Below are 21,779 nucleotides of genomic sequence, written 5' to 3' on the forward strand. Positions count from 1 at the left end.
GAGAGCTCTTGAAGAATCCTAAAGTGGGATGGGAGAGAAGGGAAGAGGTTAGTGTTGACTGGGAACACCTGGAGAAGCCCCAGGGCAGAGATGTGGTGATAGAGTTGGGCTTTGGCTGATGAATACGACTTTAACAGTAGACATGGATTTTTGAGGGGGAGGGTGAAGAAAGGGAGTAATAAGAGCATGACATTGAGGTGAGAGAAAGTAGGGAGGGTCCCTGAAATGGTATGGACTTCAGTGTGGCCAAAACATGGGGGTACATGAAGCATTCTTCTCTGAGACAGGTTGTGTGAGACGAAAACATTTCGATTTTATTCTTTACAATATTACTGAAGATTTATCAAGCAGGGCCATGGCATGATTATTAGTGTCCTTTGGTAAAGTGAAGAAAAAAGATTAAACAGAAGTTTGGAGGGAGGATAGGGTCGAAACAAATGTTCTTTTCGCATAGAGGAGTGTCCTTATCATAATCAATAAATAACAATTGCTGACAGTAGAGAGGGAGACAGAGCAGCATCTTTGAGAGACAAGAGGAGAATTGCCTTTAACAAGCTATTTAGGCCTCCTGTGTGCCTGGAGCCTCTTTAGGAAGGATCTAGGCTAGGGTGAACTTTCCCCCGAGAGTCTTATTCATTCTTCCTGGGTTGCCTTTCTGACACTGGGTGGGAGGGATTGCGTGGGGTGAAGGGACATGCTTGTAGGGAATTCTGAGTCATGTCCCTCTCTGTGTGTTGGGACAAGATGACAAGGGGCCAAGCTCATTCCTCCTTCCACCAGGGTGCTGTGGGGGAGAGGTAGTTCCGGCTCTCAGCCCTGGTTGACTCCAATAATCTAGAGCTCTCAGGGACCCAGCACTTTCAGAACTAATAGAAAGAAGGTGAAATTTAAAAGCATCTCTACGTGGTGTGTGTGTGTCTATGTGTGCATGAGGCATACAGAGAAATTCAATTGGTAAAAATGTCAAGAACTGGAAAGGTCTCCTTTTGTGTCTTTTATGCATTTCTGCTGTGTTTCTATGTCTTGGTTGATTTTCCTCAGTTCTCTGGTTCTTGTTTACCTGTCCACCTCCTAAGTGTTCTATCATCAACATCTTCTCTTCCTGCTTCAAACTTCCTGGTTGTCCCCATAGCTTCAAATTCCATTTATAGACTGATGACTCATAGATCTTTTTTCTTCAGCCACAACCTCTCTCTGAAAAGTTCTCTCATGACTTTCCACCTGAATGCTCATTATCTCTACCTGTGATTTGTTTTGTCTTTTAGGCATTTTTTTTTTTTTTTTTTTTTAGTTGTCGATGGGTTTATTGATAATATTACAGCAGAAGGGTTCAAACAGCTCCACGTGGTGTTTTGAAATTCATCCCAACTGTAGACTGAATGACCTGCAGGTTGGACAGACTGCCAAAGTCCAAGAGCTTCAGCATCTCCTTAGTGTCAGGGTCAACTTCAATGATCTCCTGATCCAGGGCTGAGACCTCGGGAACGTAATTATCTCTCCTCTCTCTCTCCTCTTCCTGCAGCTTGATGGAGATGCCTCTCACGGGGCCTCTCTGGATCCGCTTCATCAGATGTGTGACATAGCCCGCTATCTTGTTTCGGAGCTTCTTGCTGGGGATAATGGCGATCTCCTCGCACACGCGCTTGTTGGTGTGGAAGTCATTGCCCAGGCGCGTGTAGTACTTCTCGATGATGACCCGGGCCGCCTTCTTCACGGTCTTGATGCGAACGCGGCCCATCTTGACGGGTCCCTGGTGAAAGAGGAAACATCTTTTAGGCATTTTGATACAAAAATGCCTCAAACACAATCACTCATATCCCCTAAATCAGCATATTCTTGTTCTGTGAATGCCACCCTCCACTCTGAGACACTCTAGAAACTTTAGACACATTCTTAGCTCTTGTTTCCTTCAACACTGTGTCAGTGTGACAGAAAAGAGGGGGGAAAATAGAGATGGAGAATTTGGGAGACAAATTTTACAGAGACAAAGAACGCAAATGGAAGCAGGGAGGTGCTGGGTGGTGAGATCTGGCAGGAGCCAGATCTCAAAGGGCCATGTAAGTCATACAAAGAAATTTGGACTTAATTCTGGAGGCAACAGGGATCCATCCATTGGAGGGCTTTAAGGATGGGGCCTAAGTGATGAGTTTTGGGCTTCAGAAGGCTTCATCTGACAGCAGTGTGAAGCATGGATTGGAGGAGCTCACATTTGAGTCAGGAAGAACGGCAGAACCTGTGTGTGGAAAGGGAACTGATGAGATGACAAAGAGGAAAAGGAGAGGTCCTGAACAAAGGCAAGCTAAGGGGGTACCAAGATAAAGATGGGGTTTCAGGTGAAGAAGAATCCTTCGAGGACAGCTACTTGGAAGGCTAGCCCTACCTCAGCTGGAGAAAGAGTGAAGAGGGTGGAGAGGAGGCTGTGTGGGTGTGAGGACCCTTGGGGACAGGTAAACTAGCCCATGAGCATGAGTGCGGCTCTGGACTCTGACCCACCTTTCCCCTTGTCATAGCTAGTGTTTTATTTTGCGTGCTGAGACTCCAAGAGAAATGAGCAGGAGATGTTGAGTAAAAATAATTTCAGAATAAGTCCCAAAAGGCAGAGCTTAATATGAAAAATTGGTGCACAACAACTGAAATAGGACCAAAAGGAAAGGATTATTTCCTTACAAACTATACTTGGTGATTATTCACGTTATTAATGTCTTCTTCAAGAAAGCAGATCGATTTTGATTTCCAGCTGTAGTTCATGGCCCCGATTGCTCTGTGAGTGGTTACAAGGTAGTTTTGTGTTGCTCAAAAGCCTATGTATAAATCATTCCTTGAAGATAAAGGGTTCTTCCAAAGAGGTCATGTTAATAAATTCACTGCTTATAAAAAAAGTGAAAGGAGAAACTAAAAAGTCAGGAAAGAGAAATCACACATCTATAATGTCTCTGCTAACAGACTTGGAATTATACCAACCAAGCAACATTTGTCATTTTTCTTGGGAATAGTTGGAATAAGAGAGGAGGAAAAAAATCCATTTTTAAGTGTGGCCTTTGGACTGATCAAGGGAGGTGTCATGTGGCCAAGCTGTTAAGGTCAGTTTCCATTGGGCTCCTTTATGTTCTGGAAGAAGTTACAATGAGTGAAACTTAGGTTATTGGGGAAGAGTTTGCAGTATCCAGTTTCCCACCCATGTAGTAAAGTAGGGGCTTTTCCATTAGCTTGGTTAATTAAGCAAGCTAATTGACTTTTCTTAAAAAGTCAATATAAAACATAGTAACATTTTTTTCCCTCATAAAAAACAACTCAGTGAAGATTAAGCTTCATTTACAAACTCTTCATATTCACATATGATCCTCACTAGTGAACATTCAGATGCAACAACTTCGCATTGTTGCATAATTTCTTTTCATTTTTTAAGTATATTTTAATGGTTATGCTATTACAGCTGTCCCATTTTTTTCTCCCCATAATTTCCCTCTGCCCTGCACCCCCTACCCCCAGTATCCACCCCTGCCCCCCCATGCTTAGTTCATGTGCATGGGTTGTACATATAAGTTCTTTGGTTTCTCCATTTCCTATACTATTCTTAACCTCCCCCTGTCTATTTTGTACCTACCAGTTATGCTTCTTATTCCTTGTGCCTTTCCCCCCATTCTCTCCCTTCTCTCCCTCCCCACTGATAACCCTCCATGTGATCTCCATTTCTGTGATTCTGTTCCTGTTCTAGTTGTATGTTTAGTTTGTTTTTATTTTTGTTTTTTTAGGTCCCAATGTTGATAGTTCTGAGTTTGTTGTCATTTTAGTTTTCATAGTTTTGATCTTCTTTTTCTTAGACAAGTTCTGTTAGCATTTCATATAATAAGGGCTTGGTGATGATGAACTCCTTTAACCTAACCTTTTCTGGGAAGCACGTTATCTGCCCTTCCATTCTAAATGATAGCTTTGCTGGATAAAGTAATCTTGGATGTAGGTCCTTGCTTTTCATGACTTTGAATACTTCTTTGCCGTCCCTTCTTGCCTGTAAGGTTTCTTTTGAGAAATCAGATGATCATTTTATGGGAGCTTCTTTGTAGGTAGCTGTCTCCTTTTCTCTTTCTGCTTTTAAGATTCTTTCCTTTTCTTTAATCTTGGGTAATATAATTATAATGTGCCTTGGTGTGTGCTTCCTTGGGTCCAACTTCTTTGGGTCTCTCAGAGCTTCTTGTACTTCCTGGAAGTTTATTTCCTTTGCCAGATTAGGGAAGTTCTCCACTTTTTTTTTCCAAATAAATTTTCAATTTCTTGCTCTTCCTCTTATCTTTTTGGTACCCCTATGATTTGGATGTTGGAATGTTTAAAGTTTTCCTGGAGGTTCCTAAGCCTCTCCTCAGTTTTTTTGAATTCTTGTATCTTCATTCTGTTCTGATTGAATGTTTATCTCTCCATTCCGCTCCAAATCATTGATTTGAGTTCCAGTTTCCTTTCCTTCACTGTTGGCTCCCTGTATATTTACCTTTGTTTCACTTTGTGTAGCCTTCACTTTTTCCTCTATTTTGTGGCCATGCTCAACCATTTCTGTGAGCATCCTGATTAACCAGGACGGGGTAACTCACATCGCTGCGTTTTGGTGCAGTCTGGATGAATGTTTCTTCCTTAACTCCTTGGTTGTCAGATTTCCATACAGTTCAATTTTCTGGCAGTTATGGCTGTTTTTTGTTTTTAAATTTGTTGTTGTCCTTCTTTTGGTTATGTGAGGAAGCAAAGTGTATCTATCTATGCCTCCATCTTGATTGAAAGTCTATATTGTTGCATAGTTCCATGCACTGAACTTATGAATCATTCAGTCTCCAAGCTCTTCATTGCTTTGTCATTGCTTTGCAGGTACACTGCAAGAAATGGATCTTTAGTCTTAGGTGGTCAAGTCATTTCAGCAGCTGAGAGTTTTTTGCCATTTAAAGGCAGCATCTAAATTTTTTATATATTTGATGCAGTTGTTCAGAATTTTTATTGTTAAGCAACTGAACTTTCTCTTTAATTATGTGCTCTCCATAAATGTATCTAAGGAAACAGAGAAATAGATTTCAAAATTGTCAAGACAAATGCTCTAGGGTAAAGATTACACAAATATTTTTTAAGAGGCAGAGGACCTAGGCTATAGCTAAGTTTTATGAGAGGATGGAATATCAACTAAAATGGGATCTTAACAGCCTCATTGAAGTACATAATGTGCTCACTTTTAAGTAGAGATTCGTTTTATAGTATTAATATTACAAATGTGGACAAAATGTTCCAAAGACCTAGCCATCAAATGGCAAAGATCTAAATCTTCATGATTTTATTTCTGAAATTCAGCTTTAAAAAAAAAAAAATCAATGATTGTTATTAACTTTGGGAGAACAGGTCCTCAAATGTCTACCTCTGTATCGTCTAAGTTGTATTGCTGAGCAGTCTAAATTCTGTTGGTGTCTTATCTTGACATCAGAGTTGCCCTTCATACATTTTTATTCCTTTTCTTCGTGGTGTCCTAAAATTTATGAAAAAGTGAAATCTAAAAAAGTGACACTGAGTCAACGGGCCTGCTAGGTCTTGTTACTTTGTTAATTGAGAATGTAGCAGATGGTACTGCTGCCTTCTGTGGGAAAATCAGGAGGCTTGGGTGCCAGTTTCCATCTAAAATATAATTTGCTGAAATAAAAGTGTGATAATTTTTATCTTACTAAATTGTATATTGTTTGACTGTAAGGATTGTATATTGTATATTGTAGTACTGTGAAAAAGCCAGAGAAATGATGTGAATTTAAGATAACCAAATTTTAATTTATAGTTTATTCCTGTGAGAATGGAAATGACTGCTTGTGTTGTCAAATAGAGGAAACAGGAATGCTTCACCTCCCCTTCGAAGGTGTGGTGGCTCCCAGCAGTTGCAGGTGGAATAGACCATCTTTTAGCTGTCAAGTGTAGCTCTGGTTTGTTCTGGAAGGTCAAACATGGGAAATCTTTTTGACTATTGCATTATTTTTGTCACTGTAACAAATGACCACAGACTTGGTGGCTTAAAACAACACATGCTTATCCTCTTACATTTTTGAAATCAAAGGTCTGAAATCAGTTTCACTGACCCAAACCAAGATATTGGCAGGACTGCTCTCCCTCCAGAAGCTCATGAAATCAGTTTCCTTGACTTTTTCAGTTTCTAGAATGGCTCTGTTTGCGTTCCTAAGCTGGTGGTCCTTTCCTCCATCTTCAAAGCCACAGTGTGACATCTTTAAATCTCCTTCTCTTTGCTGAGGTCATCAGTTTGTCCTCTCTCCTCTGTAGTAGAATCTCCCTCTGCCTGTCTCTTATAAGGATACATGTTATTACATTTACAGCCCACTTGGATAATCCAAGATAATCTCCCCATGTCAGGTTTTTAAACGTAATCACACCTGCAAAGCCTCTGTTCCCCTATAAGATAACATGCATAAATTCAAGGGATTAGGTCCTACATATCTTTAGGCTATTATTCAGCCTACTGCATGCATGAACCCTCCTTTGGTCCTTCCTTTCCCTGAGTGCCTATATTGTGTCCAATGCTGTTATGGTCCCTGAAGACATTTAGATCAATGAGAGTTTACCTCTACCCTCAAGAAAGTTAGTTTAGATGGGGAGATGTGTATGTGTATCATGACTGTAATGCAGAGGCCCCACCAGAGAGCTTTATAAATAGGGTTTTCATAAGATCAAGGAGGGATGGTTAATTCTCAGTGAGAAACTGGGAAAGACTTAGAGGTTGTCCATCTGAGGAACAATAAAATAACCTAGAGAGAAGGAAATTTGTTAGAGATTACTTATGGAAGAATTATTCTTATTTTCAGTTGCGTCAGAGAGGAGAACTAAGATTAATGGATAGAAATAATAGGGAAGCAGATTTTGCTCCACGTGTGAAAGCACTTCTTGATGCTTCCTCCCAAGATAGAGCATGCCCATCACTGAGAATTGATAGGCAGGAGAGAATGGTTGTGTGCTGGGACTGGGGAAGATAGCATTTCTATTTTTCAAGGTAGTTTGGGATAGACATCCTCCAAGGAAGGTTTCTGAATTAAACAAATCAAGGTTTCAAACTACCTTGGAAAACTCATAGGAATACTAAAACAGTCATGATGTGCTGATCAGTCAAAAAACATTAGTTTCATCATCTATTTTCTAGTTCTCCTTCAAAATATATGGTAGGATAGACCATGTGACTGGTCTGGACAATACTTTGGGGTATATGTAACATGTCTTCCCCTTTCCCCCTGCAACATGACATGTGTCCAATGGTGGAACAGGAACAGGGTCACCAGAGTAAACATTTCTATTCAGAAAGGAAAAAAATGGGAACAGTAACTATTGGCCTGTAGCAATCCTGAAATCCACCTTGGTAAATATTTTTGAGAGCCCTTTACCCAGTCATGGTCCCTAAAGGCACATAGATGAATGAGCATCTGCATTTAACCTCCATATACTCAGTTTAGATGGGGACATAGCTGTCTGTAATTTGAGAAGTTTAAAAATAGTGTTTTGATGTCAAGGATGTATGGTTAAATCACAGTGAGAAACTTGGGAAAGCCTTAGAGATTTGTCTTGTGAGATGATTTCAAATGGAACATTCCTAGATTAGCTCCCATGAAGGTTCTCGAAGAAGTCTGTAGAGTCCAGTCACTGTAGCCCTTGGTCTTACCGTCAGGAGAGTTTCTTCCGTTGACATTAGTCTCATTGGCCTCAAATGAGCGTTGGGAAAGGGTGTGAACAGCTTTCTTGGACCACTTGCAGTCTGTAGGTATTTGGAGACCCAAGGGTTTTACCTTTTGAACCCTCAGAGAGTCTTTTAGTTTAAGCCATGCTTCCTTTGGTAGTTCAGATATCTCAGAAACATAGTACTCTCTTTATCAATTTGATTAAAATCAATCCTGTGTGCCAAATAGTCATATCCATAGTTCTTTTTAAGACATAGTTCTCAGATTTTCTTTACTAGCTTTCTCGTCCTTATCTCATTTTTGACTTAACTGAAATTGCATATACTATGAGTTTATTGGACTTCAGTGGGGGAACCATACTTTTAGAACATTTTCCCTGAGTTATTTTATCTAAGTAAAAGAATTTCCTTGGTAGAGCCCCACAAGGTGTTAACTCTCAGTATAATGGCTCTTGATGTGATTCTTTCTTCAAGCCTGATTTCAATTAAGTTTTGTTTATCACATTTATCTTTACTGTTGGAGTTGAGAAGCAGTAGACTCTTTCAGTTCTGCTAGATTTTCCATATTTCTTTTTGTTTCAGTTTGGGAAAAAAAAGCCAATTCTTTTATGAGCTCATCTCTTTTTTTGCGTTTCTTTGCCGAATGGAGCAATGAACACATTCGGCTCCTGTGTTCTGTGTTCAAATTCTATATAAAAGTTCATTGAATTCATGACTGCCTCCCAATTTATTGTTAGCTATAGCTTTGCCAGATGTTTTGCCACTAGGTACCTGAATCGCCACCCTTCCTGATTCCAGTATCAGTTTCCTCACTTCCCATTGCATGATCTTTTAGCCAAGGTCTCAGATTTTTAGATTATTATAATATTTAGTAATATTCCTTACCCTTTCTGTTGTCAATATCTGTATCAGTCAGAAGAGGTTAGATTATGTTACAGCACTAAACAACTGCCAACTGTTGGTGGCTTAAATCGATAAAATTTACTTCTCTTGTAAAGTCCATTATAGGTTGGGAACTCTCCAGAACATCTGTCTTCCATATGATGATTTGACATCTCACCTCCAAACCAATATTTGCTTCTACAATTACTCCAACAGGGTGGACTGTTGAGCCTCTGCTTCCATGTGGAATTAAAAGCTTCTATGTGGAATTAGAATGTGCGGCTTCTATTCTAAATTTTGGCTAAAGTAAGTCGCATCTCATCTCAAGGAACTCAAGGAAAGGCCATTCCCCAATAGGCCAGAAAGAAAAAGAATTAGACAGCCCTTATATCTATCACAGATGTCATTTATTTTTCCATGTAAGAACATTAAACACACCCACATATACAGAACATACACTCATATATACACTATACTATAACATATAATATATATGTTAAATATTATATGCATGATAATGTTATGTTGTATCACATTATAATATGTGCATTATAATATACACATTATATATTTTATATATGCATATGTATACATATTTACACATATGAACATGTATATATGTGTGTGTGAATATATGCATATATGTACATATGTATAAAATCAGTCTTGAGTAGGTAGTAAATGTACAAATAAAGTTGTGTGAGCAGGTAGCTCAGACTCTAGGGAAGTTTCCTTTGACCGATTAATAAAGGAGAAAAAACGGGCTTCAAGAGTTGTTCCACATGATAGTCTGGCATTAGCTGCAGCATCGTAGTCCCACTCGTGGGTGGCCCTGAAAGACCATAAGGGAAGAATGATTAATTGTTTACTCAGTTATGGGCCCACTGGCAGACAACACCTGGTGGGCTGGGGTGTTGTCCTACAAGATGTGGTATATTCTCTGAGCCGGCATGCTGTGTAACGTGCTGTTTCTTTTCCTTTCTTCCATTATCCCATAGTTCACCAAGGGGAGGGAGTGACCCGACTCCCCTCTCCATCATGCCTAATAACCTGCTGACGTGCATTTTGCTTCCTGTTTCTGCAACCATGGGCTCTCTGTTGACTGAGAAGTCCATTTCCAGTAGAAGTTTAGTTCTACCAGGGGACACAAAATGATTCAATAAACCTGGAGGTTGAAAGTGCTACTTGGTCACTTTGGATTCTGCATGGAACTGAAACAACAGGCAAAGAAGGGGACTGCTGTACTGTACTGAGTTGCTGGTCCTGGTTTTTAAGGGGAAATAGGGTTGTTGCCACACAATGTGGGTAGGGAGGAATATGCTAGGAACTTAAGAGATTCTCTAGGGCATCTCCTAGATCCTCCATGCCCAGTGGTAAAAGTTAATGGTAGACTATAGCAAACCAAAGCAGACTGGTGACTTAGGCTTTTCAGGAATGAAATTTTGAATTACCCTATTAGATCAAGAAACATTTCTAGCTGAGGGGCTGGCTGAGGTCAATTGGAACATGGAATGGACTGCGGAAGAAGGAAGTTATGAATATCAATCATGCACCAGTTGTAGAAACAAAGACTCTAGTAGCTACGGATATTTTCTTGTGAAGACCCCCCAAAATACTCTTTATCAGTTTCATTTTACAGATACGGAAACCAAGGTAAACAGGAGTCCGATAACTTGCCTAAATTCACATAGCTGTCAGGTGTCAGGGTCAGGCTCTAACCAGATCTGTCAGACTCCAAAGCCTCTATTTCTTTAATTATATTCCAAAGAGGAAAAAGCAGGAATGTAATTTCAAAGAAGGTAGGTAAATGATTTATATAAAGAAATGATGGCATAAGGAAAGTGGTTCATGTAGAATTTCAGTTACCTGGAAAAAAATCAAGACAAAACTCAGCAGAATAATTTTGCCATACGGAATGACAAAGCCTTGTGTCTTTCATGCGCTTTGCAGTTCTCAAGTGTCATGCCACTGCTAAGTGAGTGGGAGGCTAAATGCTTACATGGGACACTGTGGGGTGAGACCTCAAGGGAATCTGTGGGGCGCAATTTTGAATTCTCTTCAATGTGGGATGGTGCACAAAAGGATCCAAAGCCACAAAAAGCATTTTTGGGCCTCAGCCTACTGCTGTTCGAGTTAGGGCTACTCCTGGTGTGTTCTGGAGGAGCCAGAGGGCGCAGCTGGAGGGTGTTGCCTGGATGCTTACATGCCCAAGAAAGCTCTGCTGTTTTCATCTTCCCGAAGTGCTACAGAAGAATTTCCCAAGCTTGTGAAGGGAGGGTCAATTCCAGACTTTGACCCTTTGGGACAGCAGATGTCTTTGAGCTTTCTTTAACAGCAGAGGATTAAGAGTAAAGAAACAAACGTTTTAAAACGGGAGGGAGATCTTCACAAGAGGCTCTGTCAGAGTGGGAGATGCTGGATATTAATAGTATTGAGGTGTCCTTGTCAAACTCCTGTTGCTCAGTGCCAGGCCATGTTTTGGTAGGTGCTCAGAAAACTTAAAAAATTGTTTTTTCAATTACAGTTTACATTCAGTGTTGTTTTGTATTAGTTTCAGGTGTGCAGCATAATGGTTAGACAATCATATATTTTACAAAGTGTCCCCGCTGATATTTCCAATACCCAATGGCATCATACACAGTTATTACAATATTTTTGCCTGTATTTCCTGTGCTATGCTTTACACTCCTGTAACAGTTTTGTAACTACCAGTCTGTATTTTTCAATCCCTTCACCTTTGCCACCCAGCGCTTCAGCCTCTTTCCCTGCTGGCAACCATTAGTCTGTTCTCTGTTTCTATGACTCTACTTCTGTTTTGTGTATTTTGTTATTCATATTGCACATATATGTGAAACCATATGGTATTTGTCTTTTCTCGACTGACTTATTTCAATTACTTACTTAGCATAATTCTCTCGAGGTCCATCCAGGCTCTTGCAAGTGGTAAAAGTCCATTCTTTTTTATGGCCAAGTAATATTCCACAGTATATAGGTACCACAGCTTTTTTATCCACTCTACTATTGATGGGCACTTGTGTTGCTTCCGTAGCTTGGCTGTTGTAAATAACGCTGCAGTAAACATAGAGGTGCATGTGTTCTTTTGAATTGGTGTTTTGGGTTTTTTGGGATATACATCCAGAAATGGAATTGCTGGGCTGTAAGATAGGTCCATTTTTGTTATTTTGAGAAACCTCCATGCTGTTTTCCACAGTGGCTGCACCAGTCTGTATTTCTACCAACAGTGCATGAGGCTTCCCCTTTCTCCACATCCTTGCCAACATTTGTTGCTTGTTGATCTATTGATGATAGCCATTCTGACTAGCGTGTGGTGATATCTCATTATGGTTTTAATTTGTGTTTCTGTGATAAGTGACATTGAGCATCTTTTCTTAGGTCTACTGGCCATCTTTATGTCCTCTTTGGAGAAGTGTTTATCCAGGTCCTTTGCCCATTTTTTTAGGTGCTCAGAAAACTTGAAAACGCTAAAGTTCTGGGCAGGAAGAGAGCAGCACTCACTCCTGCCTACACCTCCCTCCTTGTGGGGTTTGTGCTTACATATCGCCCCTGGGTTTTCAACTGGGCTGGCAGTTGCCGTCACTACCTGTAGCCCTCAGGGCAGGGTCTCCTTACAGAGTACTCTTGGACCACGTGCATCAGGGAGTGCCTGGAGTGACACTAAAGGGCAGATTCCTCTCATCTAATCCAGACTCCCATGAGGTCTGTCTTTACAAACTCTTCCCTGGAGTTTCCTACACATTAAAGCTGAGACCTACCTTGGCAGAGGTTTCTCTTTGTCACTCAGTAGTAACAGCCACCGTTCCCTGAATGCTGATTGTGTACCATACAGTATTCTAAGAGCTTTATCTACATTATTTTAGTTAATCTTGACTCTGTTCCCTAAGATAAAAGCTATAGTTATTTCCAGAATTTTTACAGAAGCCAAACCTTAGGCACAGGGAAAATAAATAACTTGTTTCAGGTTACACAGTAATTAGTGAGTCAGGATTTGAACCCAGGGAGTTCATCTACAGAAAGAACTACAATTCTTTGACACTGTGATGTACCCTGTGAGTTTACCCTTCTTTTCCTTACTTTGGTCAAGCCAAACAAAATTTTGTAAAGATGAACTTCCCTAAGAGACAAAGGCAAATTGTATTCAGAGGGGATTTTTTTAATCCCTATATTGTAAGACTGCCTGGGCACGGTTGGGTCGGTTGGCATAGCTTCCCAGCAAAAATCCCTCATTCATGTCCTTGTCCTTGGTTGAGAGGAGACATGCTGCCCCTCCTCTGCTACCACCTGCATCCAACCTGCTTCCCTGCCGCCTGCAGGAACCGCAGCTCAGGCCAGCAGGTCTGTGTACTTCCTCATACGTAGGCCTTGGCTCAGTGTGATTGCTTTGATTTTTCCACCTAGTGAAGGACAAGGAGATCCTTACACAACCATTAAGGACTGGCCAGCTCAAATCTTCCTTTCTCAGAGAAGCTACTAGGAAAGGGCTTTTTTTCCCAGAAGGTGTCAGGCCCACTTTTCAGCCCCAGATCACCTTTCTGGGTTTTGGGTTCTGCTTTTCTGAACTGTAGCAGGTGCCAGAGCTTCGCTGCCTCTCAGAGTGTCGCTAACCGAGGGGCGGGGGGCAGGGGGCGGGAGGGTTCTTTTCTCTTTGTGACAAGTGGAACGCGGATCTCAGTGCCTCATCATCCAAAAAGCAGACACACAGCCCTTGTCATTTGAAGGGTTTCAGCGCCATTTGTTATACAGTCGTGGCACACGGTGTCGTTTAAGGGACCTTTCTCTGCTTTTGTTGTTGTGTCTGATACACAGCTCTAAATTCCCTTCCCGAGATGGCTGTGGAGATGGACTTGCTGGTCCTTTTCCCCTGAGAGGCAAATCCCACCAACCTCTCACCTCCTCTGGTCAATACCATCAAGGCGGGCACAGCGTGGACACCTTGCCAGGGCAGTACTCTGTGTCCCAAGTGGTGTTTTTGCATTCAAACTGCTTTAACCCACGTCACCAAGCCTGTGTCCAGCTCAGCAAGGGCTGCTTTGGGATATTTCCTCTCAAAATTCTTCCCGGCCCATTTCTTCCTGAGATGAGCTCCTCAACTCTTAAGTCAGGTATGAGAGCTAAGTGCTTCACTTTAATATTGTGATACTATCAAATTTAAATCCTATAAAATTAAATGAAATTTACTCAAAAACAACTTGTTATATTACAATGAAATGAACTTTGTAACTTTTTAAAAATTGAATTTATCGGCATTGGTTAATGAAATTATATAGGCTTCGGAGGCACGATTCTTTTTTTATTGTATTTTTTCCATTACCATTTATCCCCCTCACACTCTCCTCCCCTGCGGTCACCACCCTGTTGTCCAGGCCTGTGAGTTCTTTTCCCTTTTTGCTCTCTCTCTCCACCCCTTGACCGCCACTGCTGCTCCCAGAACTGCCATCCTGCTCTCTATCCATGAGTCTGTCTTTATTTTGTTTGTTAGTTCAGTTTGTTCATTATATTCCACATATGAGTGAAATCATATGGTATTTGTCTTTCTCTGACTGGCTTATTTCACTTAGCACAATGTCCTTCAGGTCCATCCATGCTGTCACAAAGGCTAAGATTCCTTCTAGTGTTCACTGGAATACTAATTCCATTGTGTATGTGTACCATAGTTCTTTTATCCACTCACTCACTGATGAACACTTAGGCTGCTTCCATATCTTGGCAATAGTAAATAATGCTGCAATGAACATAGGGGTGCTTATGTTTTTTCGAATTAGTGTTTTAGGTTTCTTTGGATAAATTCCCAGTAGAATCACTGGGTCATAAGGCAAATCCACTCTTAATTTTTGAGGTGTCTCCATACTGCTTTCCACAGTGGCTGCACGAGTCTGCATTCCTTCCCAAGAGTGCACGAGGGTTCCCCTTTCTCTACATCCTCATCAGCACTTGCTGTTTTTATTGGTGATATCCGTTCTGACAGGTATGAGATATCTCATTGTGGTTTTAATTGGCATTTCTCTGATAGTTAGTGACATTGAGCATCTTTAGTTATGTCTATTGGCCATCTGTATGGCCTCTTTGGAGAAGTGTCTATTCAGGTCCTTTGCTGATTTTTTAATTGGATTGTTTATTTTGTTTGGTGTTTACTTTTACAAGTTTTTTTAAAAACAAATTTTGGATATTAACTCCTTATCAGAGGAATTGGCTGATATTTCTCCCATTTAGTGTGTTGTCTTTTTATTTTGTTGATGGTTTTCTTTGCTGTGCAAAAACTTTTTAGTTTGATGTAGTCCCAACTGGTTTTCTTTTGTTTCCCTTGTCTCCGGGGAGATATATCAGATAAGATATGGCTACAAGCAGTGTCTGAGATTTTACTGCTTATGTTACAATTCTATAATACATCATCTGTATATTGTATTAAATGTTTATCACCCAAGTCAGGTCTCCGTCCATTGCCATCTCCCCCCCCACCCTTACCTTCTCCTGCCCCACCACCTCCCTTTCTCTCTGGTAATCACCATATTGTTGTCTGTCTATGAAGGGTTTTTTTCCCCTTAATTCCTTTACCTTTTTCACCAGCCCTCCAACCCCTTTCCCCTGACATCTTTCAGCCTGTTCTCTGTCTGTTTCTATTTTGTTCATTAGATTCCATATATGAATGAAATCATATGGTACTTTCTTCTCTGACTGGCTTATTTCACTTAGCATAATGCTCTCCTAGTGCATCATTGGCCTTGCTTCACTAGGGCCGAATTCCTCTCAGACTAGGAGAGAGGCTAGAATCAGTGTCCAGTGTATAAGGGACCCTGAAAGTGGGGTCAGGTGGAGAGGGGAAGGAAGAGCCCAGAAGCAGAGGGGACACTACAGTGCTGGAGAGTGGTGGCCGCTGGTTAGGTACCAAGCTGTGCTGTGAGCCGTGTGAGGAGGCAGCAGGACCATTTGCTGCATTCATGGGGGTCACAGAGGGGGGTCAACTAGGCAGGCTTAATCTGGGGTATGAGCTACTTGGTGGTAGTCACCAACCTGAGGTTTGTATTTTGTCAGGCGTGACAGACACATGGACATTTTCAAAGTGGAGTGATTCGTTCACTCAACCTTCTAGCTGTCCCGTGAGCTCGAAGGGCTCCTGACAGATGTTGAAAGTCCCCAGTAATGACACTACTGGAAAATGAGGACCTTTGAGAATTGATTGCTTTTTTTCAGCCCTTAAATCTGGTCTTCTTTCCAAATCTATCTTCAGCCCAAACCACTACATGTGGGAAAACTGACACGCTGAGCCTCATCCTGGACTCAGGTTTAACAAAACTACACACAGCTGAAAATCTCTAGAGCGGGGAGGAAGGAGTAGCCACACTCTTCCACAAGCAGATGCTGCGATGCCAATCCCTGAGCTGACAGTGCTGGTGGAGAAGAAGCAGAACTGATGCAGGAAACAGACAAAGTCCTGGCACACATGGGTGCCAGGGGCAGGCAGCAGAGCCAGCAGCACAGCAGGCCGGAGGACGGCAGAGCGGGAGGTCAGGAGTTCAGGAGGAAGCCTACCAAGTGCTGTTTCTCAGGTTTGCCTCTTTGGGACGAATTGCCCCCACCCCGCCCCGCCAGGGTTTGGAGGTATAGGTACTAATTAAATATGTGGATTTATTTCCAGGTCTCTCTCCAGACTTGCTGCTTTATAATCTCCTGATGATGATGCTGGAATTTTTTTTTTTAAACAAGCATGTTAAAGAAAGTGCTGGCAGAGAGGAAAGTGGATTCATATCATAGGATTTGGCCTTTGATCCTAATCCCCTATTGGCCCTCCGCTGAAAAAGTTTGCTGTGATTTGCGACTAGTGATTTCCATCCATGCTATGATTGCCGACTCTGCGGTCGCCGGTGAGGGCCTTGCTGCGATGGAAATAGAGATTGTTGTATTCTGGGCGGCAGCCAGGGTGGCCGAGGGAGGCCTCAAGCAGATCCAGGTTCTTGTCCAAGGACTTTGAGAGCATGGCAGAAAGATTTAGCAAAGCACAGTAAATCTATTAAAGTGATAGTACGCACTCAAGAAGTGAGAGTGTGCGACCTCAGAAAACGAGATGTGCTTCTGGAGTCTGGGTGGAAGGTTTTTATTAAATGCAGGCAAGACGGGGAAAGAGTGGTTCCCTGCTTCCATTGCTGGTGGGGCAACTGCCAATGCAGCTTGTTCTTTCCCTCCTCTCCAGATAGCGATTTCTTTTTGGTCCTGTCAATTATGGGATATTGAAGATGGGGAAGTGGGGGAACAGGTAGTCAGCAAGTCATGTCTGTCTGTGATGTTCCAGCCAAGGCAGAAAAGGGAGGAGTAGAGCCTGAGACCTTTGTTCCCTGTTCTAACTTTCTCTGCCTCAAAAGAACCCTTTCAAAAGTCAGGAAAGGGGACAAGTACCAGCTACTTTCTAGATACTGGACCAGGCATTTTTGCATGCATTGTTTCATTTATTTCTCACAGCAACATCAGGTAGGTGGTATTTTCTCTTACACAGGAAGAAGATGAGGCTCACATAGGTTAAGTAACTTGCCTCAAATCATGCACTTAACAGGGGCAAAGTTAAAATTTCTTTGAACAATCTTGGTTGACATTAAAGCCCTTAGACTTTCTATGAGAAAAGAATGGTTACATTGCCTTTGAAATCAGCAAGACACTTCTGCTCTGGGGGGAGGAAACGGAAGCACAGAGGTATAAAGTGAGTTGCTGAGAGTCATACAGAGAGTGATAGAGGGACCAGTATGAGTCCCACAATCCTTGGGCCTGCTCTGGGGTTCCTTCTATCACGCCATGCAGGTGCCTGATTGTGGTAGGAAACTGGGATCCTGCCCCCCTAGTGAGGTCTCCTGCGTGCAGGTCTTCCTGGTGAAGTGGTCCCTGCGGAGGTGTACCCTCTGGACGGTGTTATGCACTTCTTGGTTGGCTTCCGTGACCAGACTGAAGCCCAAGTCTCTCTGCTGTGATCTCAGCTTTCATATCACCCATCTCTCATTTGCTACTCCCCTTACCTGAGAATAACTAAGAAAACTACATCAGAGCAAATGTTTGTGAGTCAGCCCTTTTATAAGAGACTTTAAAAAACTTTTCCCTTGAAATGAAAGTCAGGCTTTTTATTTTAATGGTTGCCTGTGAAAACTTAACTTGTACTCATTAATAAAGCAAAGGTTACCAGGTAGGGGCAGGGGATGTGGAGAGGTAGCCACAGGTCACAAACGATTCAGTGGGCAGCAGGCTGTGTTCTTTGACCTGGTGAACCAAGGCTGCTTCCTCTGAGTCATGGTTGTTGCTCAGCAGCCTCAGGACTCTGGAAGGAGCACCTCTCGCCCCCTTCATCCTCTGCTCCAGCTCACAGTGTTCTGGGAATATGCACTGAGCTTTCTTCTTTCCACACCTTCTCTTACGAAAACTTCTCTGCCCGGGACGCCCTTCCTGATTTTTTCCTCTAATCAATTTGTAATCCTTCTCTAATGTCAAGTGCAAATTCTATCTTCTTCATGAACAGCTTTCATCCCTCACATGGTGAAAACTCCTCACATGGTGCTCTCCCACTTCAGACCTAGTGCTTGGTGTCTCTTCATTCCACTAAATGATGCCCTGTTTTGTACTGACTTCTGTTTCTGTCTTAGCTACAGGGTCAGAAATTTCTTAAGGGCAGGGAACCCTGCCTTTCTCATCGTGTCATTCTCCAGTGCCCAGCACTGTACTTTCCAGGGCGACATCTATGATTAAGGAGCATCACACTGAACCCCAACACCTGGATCTCCAAGCAATTGGCCCAGCATGAGAAACAGTTAGATGGACCTCCACCACCTTCTTGCTGAAGAATCTGACTCTCTTCGCAGCCCTCAGTTTTCCCCCTTGTTTCTGCAGCTCTGCTTGGGAGATGACCCTTTCACCTAGTGGTCATTCTAGAGCACATGGCTGGGTGCTGGGGCGTACAGAAATCCTGTTTCTTTCTTGACCAAAGTCCATCTAAAATCCCAGAAGAGTAACTCCTAATCTCTGCTGATTTCAGAGCTCTGGAATTTGGTTTTCCATGGGTTTGAAGGATGACTGTTGATTTCTATGCCCAAGGCTGTGCCATTGGCCAACTTGCAGAGGAAACAGACAAAAGAATGAAGCCCCAGGGAAGAGGGAAGAGGGAAGGGAGGGCCCTGGGAGGAGGGGTAGGGCGCACCCAGGTCTCCTCCCCAAAGTCCCTAGAGACCTTTGCAATGGGCTGTGAAGAAACTGAAGGAACTTGAAGAGAAATATGAGGGGCCGACTAGGCCGAAGGAGCTGACACCAGAAGTGGTTTTCAGAGCAGGGACAGTTCAGGGCAATCAAAACCAGAGGCCGAGAATGGAAAACAGTGCTGCCCCTAAGGGAAGAGTCTAGTGGCTTCAAGGAGGGTCACTAGGACCCAGGCAGAAAAGGCTTGACTTTCCAACAGGCTGAGAAGACTAATAAAAATGTTTATGTTTCTGGACAAAAGAGTTACCTGGGAAAGGGAAATACCACATAAAGTTATAAACCTGAACTCTGAATTTATTTAATTTCAAAGTCATTTTTAGCCCCAGGAATTTCCTAACAAAGCTAAAGTTCTGGGCTAAGTAGTTTATTGCTGTAAAGTGCATGATGGAGGGAGAACTGAGGAAGAAGAGATCCAGCAACTCTCCCCGATGTAGACGGAAGCCACCCAGACAGAAGGAGGAGTGACTTCAGGGCCTTCTGCACCTTGCCTCTGGATGGACAACGCCAGGGCCAGATCTGGTGTATACAGTAATGAGACGGGCTCTGAGTCAGCCATTCTCACCCACATTCCTTCTTGGGGATTCCCAGACGTGGAGGATTTGATCTGGAACTCTCCGGTTGTGTTATAGCCCATCCCTATCCTGTCCTTTAGGACCACCTGAAATTGTCAATCTAATTTTGAAGATCAGCATTATGGTTTCTCTTAGAGATTTTTCCATGGTTAAATAGGAAAAAAACCCTTTTTAAGTAGTTGGGCCCTACTTGTGCTTTTTCTCCCCTTAGCAGCATCTGACAGACCCCAGCACTTTTCTCAGACCGTACAGTGCTCTCTGAGGGACCCCTCAACTCTGGTTGCTGTCAGATTAGTCCCGAGGCCTCGCACAGGCTTCTGGGAAAAGGACAGAGGAAAGCACAGTTAGGATTAGGGAGTGACAGGGGTAATGAGGGAGGTGGGAGTAGACGGGGTTTCTTTATTAATTGATTGGAAGGGGTATAGAGGTGTGCTTATGAAAAGCTGGTCCCAAAACAAACTTTTGGAATTGAGAATATTTTCTTGTTAATATAATTAAACTGAAGATGATTTTTCAGCAGAAATTTTAATCCCCAAAAAGTACAAATTGCACTTTCCAAAAGTATGCCTTTTAAGAAATTCAGGCATGTGAGGAGAAAAGTATGTTTTGATAAGACATTAATGGCAATTGGTAGTCACGTCCTATTTATTTGACGATGAATGGAACATGGATTAGACACTGGATTCCTTCTGTTGCCAGAGTCCCCAGTGCCCTACTGGTGACTTTCTTGGCATCCTGGAGAATGTGGTGCAAAGAAGGATATTGGGCTTGCAGAACCTAAGGACATTTGATTGACCTGGGGTGCCTAATATAGAATGGCACCCATTGTGGAGTTTTTTCCTTTCTTCCTCTCTATCAGGCATGTAGACTCTGTACAATTATAATACATAGGCATGGTTTCAACTTGCACGAATTTCCACAAACATGATTTAGTTAAATCAACCTCACAACAACACAGTTCAACAACCCGGTTACCATGGTATAGTAACTGTGAGTAATTGTATAAAATACAAACTTCACCACTTTGGTCCTACATAAATAACAGATGCGTAACATGACCACTGACCAATCACATCACTTCTTTCAAAGGCTGTTGATGACTGGTCGCTGAGCTGTTCCCTCAGAACACCCACAGACAGCAGTGCTATCTGTAGTTGTGTTTATTCCTTGTTCCTTGGGACAATAAATTATTTTTAATTGGAAAAATTAAAAAATGGAAATGAAACTGAATGAAAATTGAGAGAATTGCCTAACTCAGAAGAAGGTGCCAAAAAGAAACGGGAAGCGACAACAATGGAAATTAAATATTAATTGAACACAGAATTCTAGAAGAAATAATAGGCTGTGGGGATGTTGATATTACCATTGTTTGAAAGACTCATTAGATGTAAGCCTTGCCTTCACCAACACATAGAAAAGAACCTTGTTCTATATGTCATACCAGAAAGCAAGCACTGTTTAAGCTACTCTTGATAACATTTTTTAAAATAGAGACATAAAACACTTTAATTCTCAATGTTTCTAATGTGTTATGTGTTAAATATTAGCTTTATTATGTTTCATTTCCCTATATTTATAACCAACAGTGAGAGAGTTTTTAATATTTTGGCAAGCTTGTAAAGGTCATGGAACAACTATACTTTTTCCCATTGATTATTAAAATCACTGCATGACTTCAGCTTGCCTAGTTATTTTTAAGGTCTCAGGCTATTGAGCAAAGTGAGGACTGCTCACACACACGCACGCACCCTGCTGGCTTTGATTTTCTAATACATATTTTGTTTGGGATTTTTTGCATCTATGTTCATGAGAGATTGGATTACAGTTGTGTTCTGATTTGCTTTGTAATGACCTTATTAGATTTTGTAAGAAAAATTATTTTGGCCTCAAAAGTTGGAAAATGTTTATCCATTTTCTATTTTCTGGAAGCGATTGTGTATAAGATTGATATTATTTCTTAAATATTTGAAAGAATTTACAGGGACGTTTAGAATTAACAGTTCAGTTTCATTAATAGATACTAGATTTTTTTCTCCTTGTTTCAATTTTGGTAAGTTTTATTTTTCTAGGAATTTTTCATATCACCTAAAATTTAAATTTATTGATATAAGCTCCTTTACAATATTCTCTATTATTTTGGTATTTGTGGGAACTGCAGAGGTATCTTTTATGTGCATGATATTGATAATAAGTGTTGCTAGAGTTCTATCAATTTTATTAGATTTTTCAAAATAATTTTTTGGCTTTGTTTTCCTGTGTAGAATTGTCTTCTATTTAATTCATATGTATTCTACGTTTATCTTTAGACATTCCTTTTTATTCTTTTGAGTTTAATTTTCTCTATTTTTGTAAACTTTTGAGTCTGATACTTTAATAATTGATTTCCAGCATTTCTTATGTAA

General features: G+C 41.6%; 1 protein-coding gene across 1 annotated transcript; it reads right to left on the reverse strand.

The window, feature by feature from the left end:
- Nucleotides 1–1,268: 1,268 nt before the first annotated feature.
- LOC129064818 (40S ribosomal protein S17-like) lies at nt 1,269–1,762 on the reverse strand. The gene has a single exon (XM_054566034.1). It carries the CDS (start codon nt 1,736–1,738, stop codon nt 1,331–1,333), a length of 408 nt encoding a protein of 135 aa, XP_054422009.1. The 5' UTR covers nt 1,739–1,762; the 3' UTR covers nt 1,269–1,330.
- Nucleotides 1,763–21,779: the final 20,017 nt, after the last annotated feature.

This window comes from Pteronotus mesoamericanus, unplaced genomic scaffold (assembly GCF_021234165.1).
Source record: "Pteronotus mesoamericanus isolate MK-2021 breed Mesoamerican mustached bat unplaced genomic scaffold, CSHL_Meso_final contig_101, whole genome shotgun sequence".
NCBI classification, from domain to species: Eukaryota; Metazoa; Chordata; class Mammalia; order Chiroptera; family Mormoopidae; genus Pteronotus; species Pteronotus mesoamericanus.

Coding starts and splice junctions, on each gene's coding strand:
- LOC129064818 (XM_054566034.1), bottom strand. CDS start 1,738: ATGGGCCGCGTTCGCATCAAGACCGTGAAGAAGGCGGCCCGGGTCATC.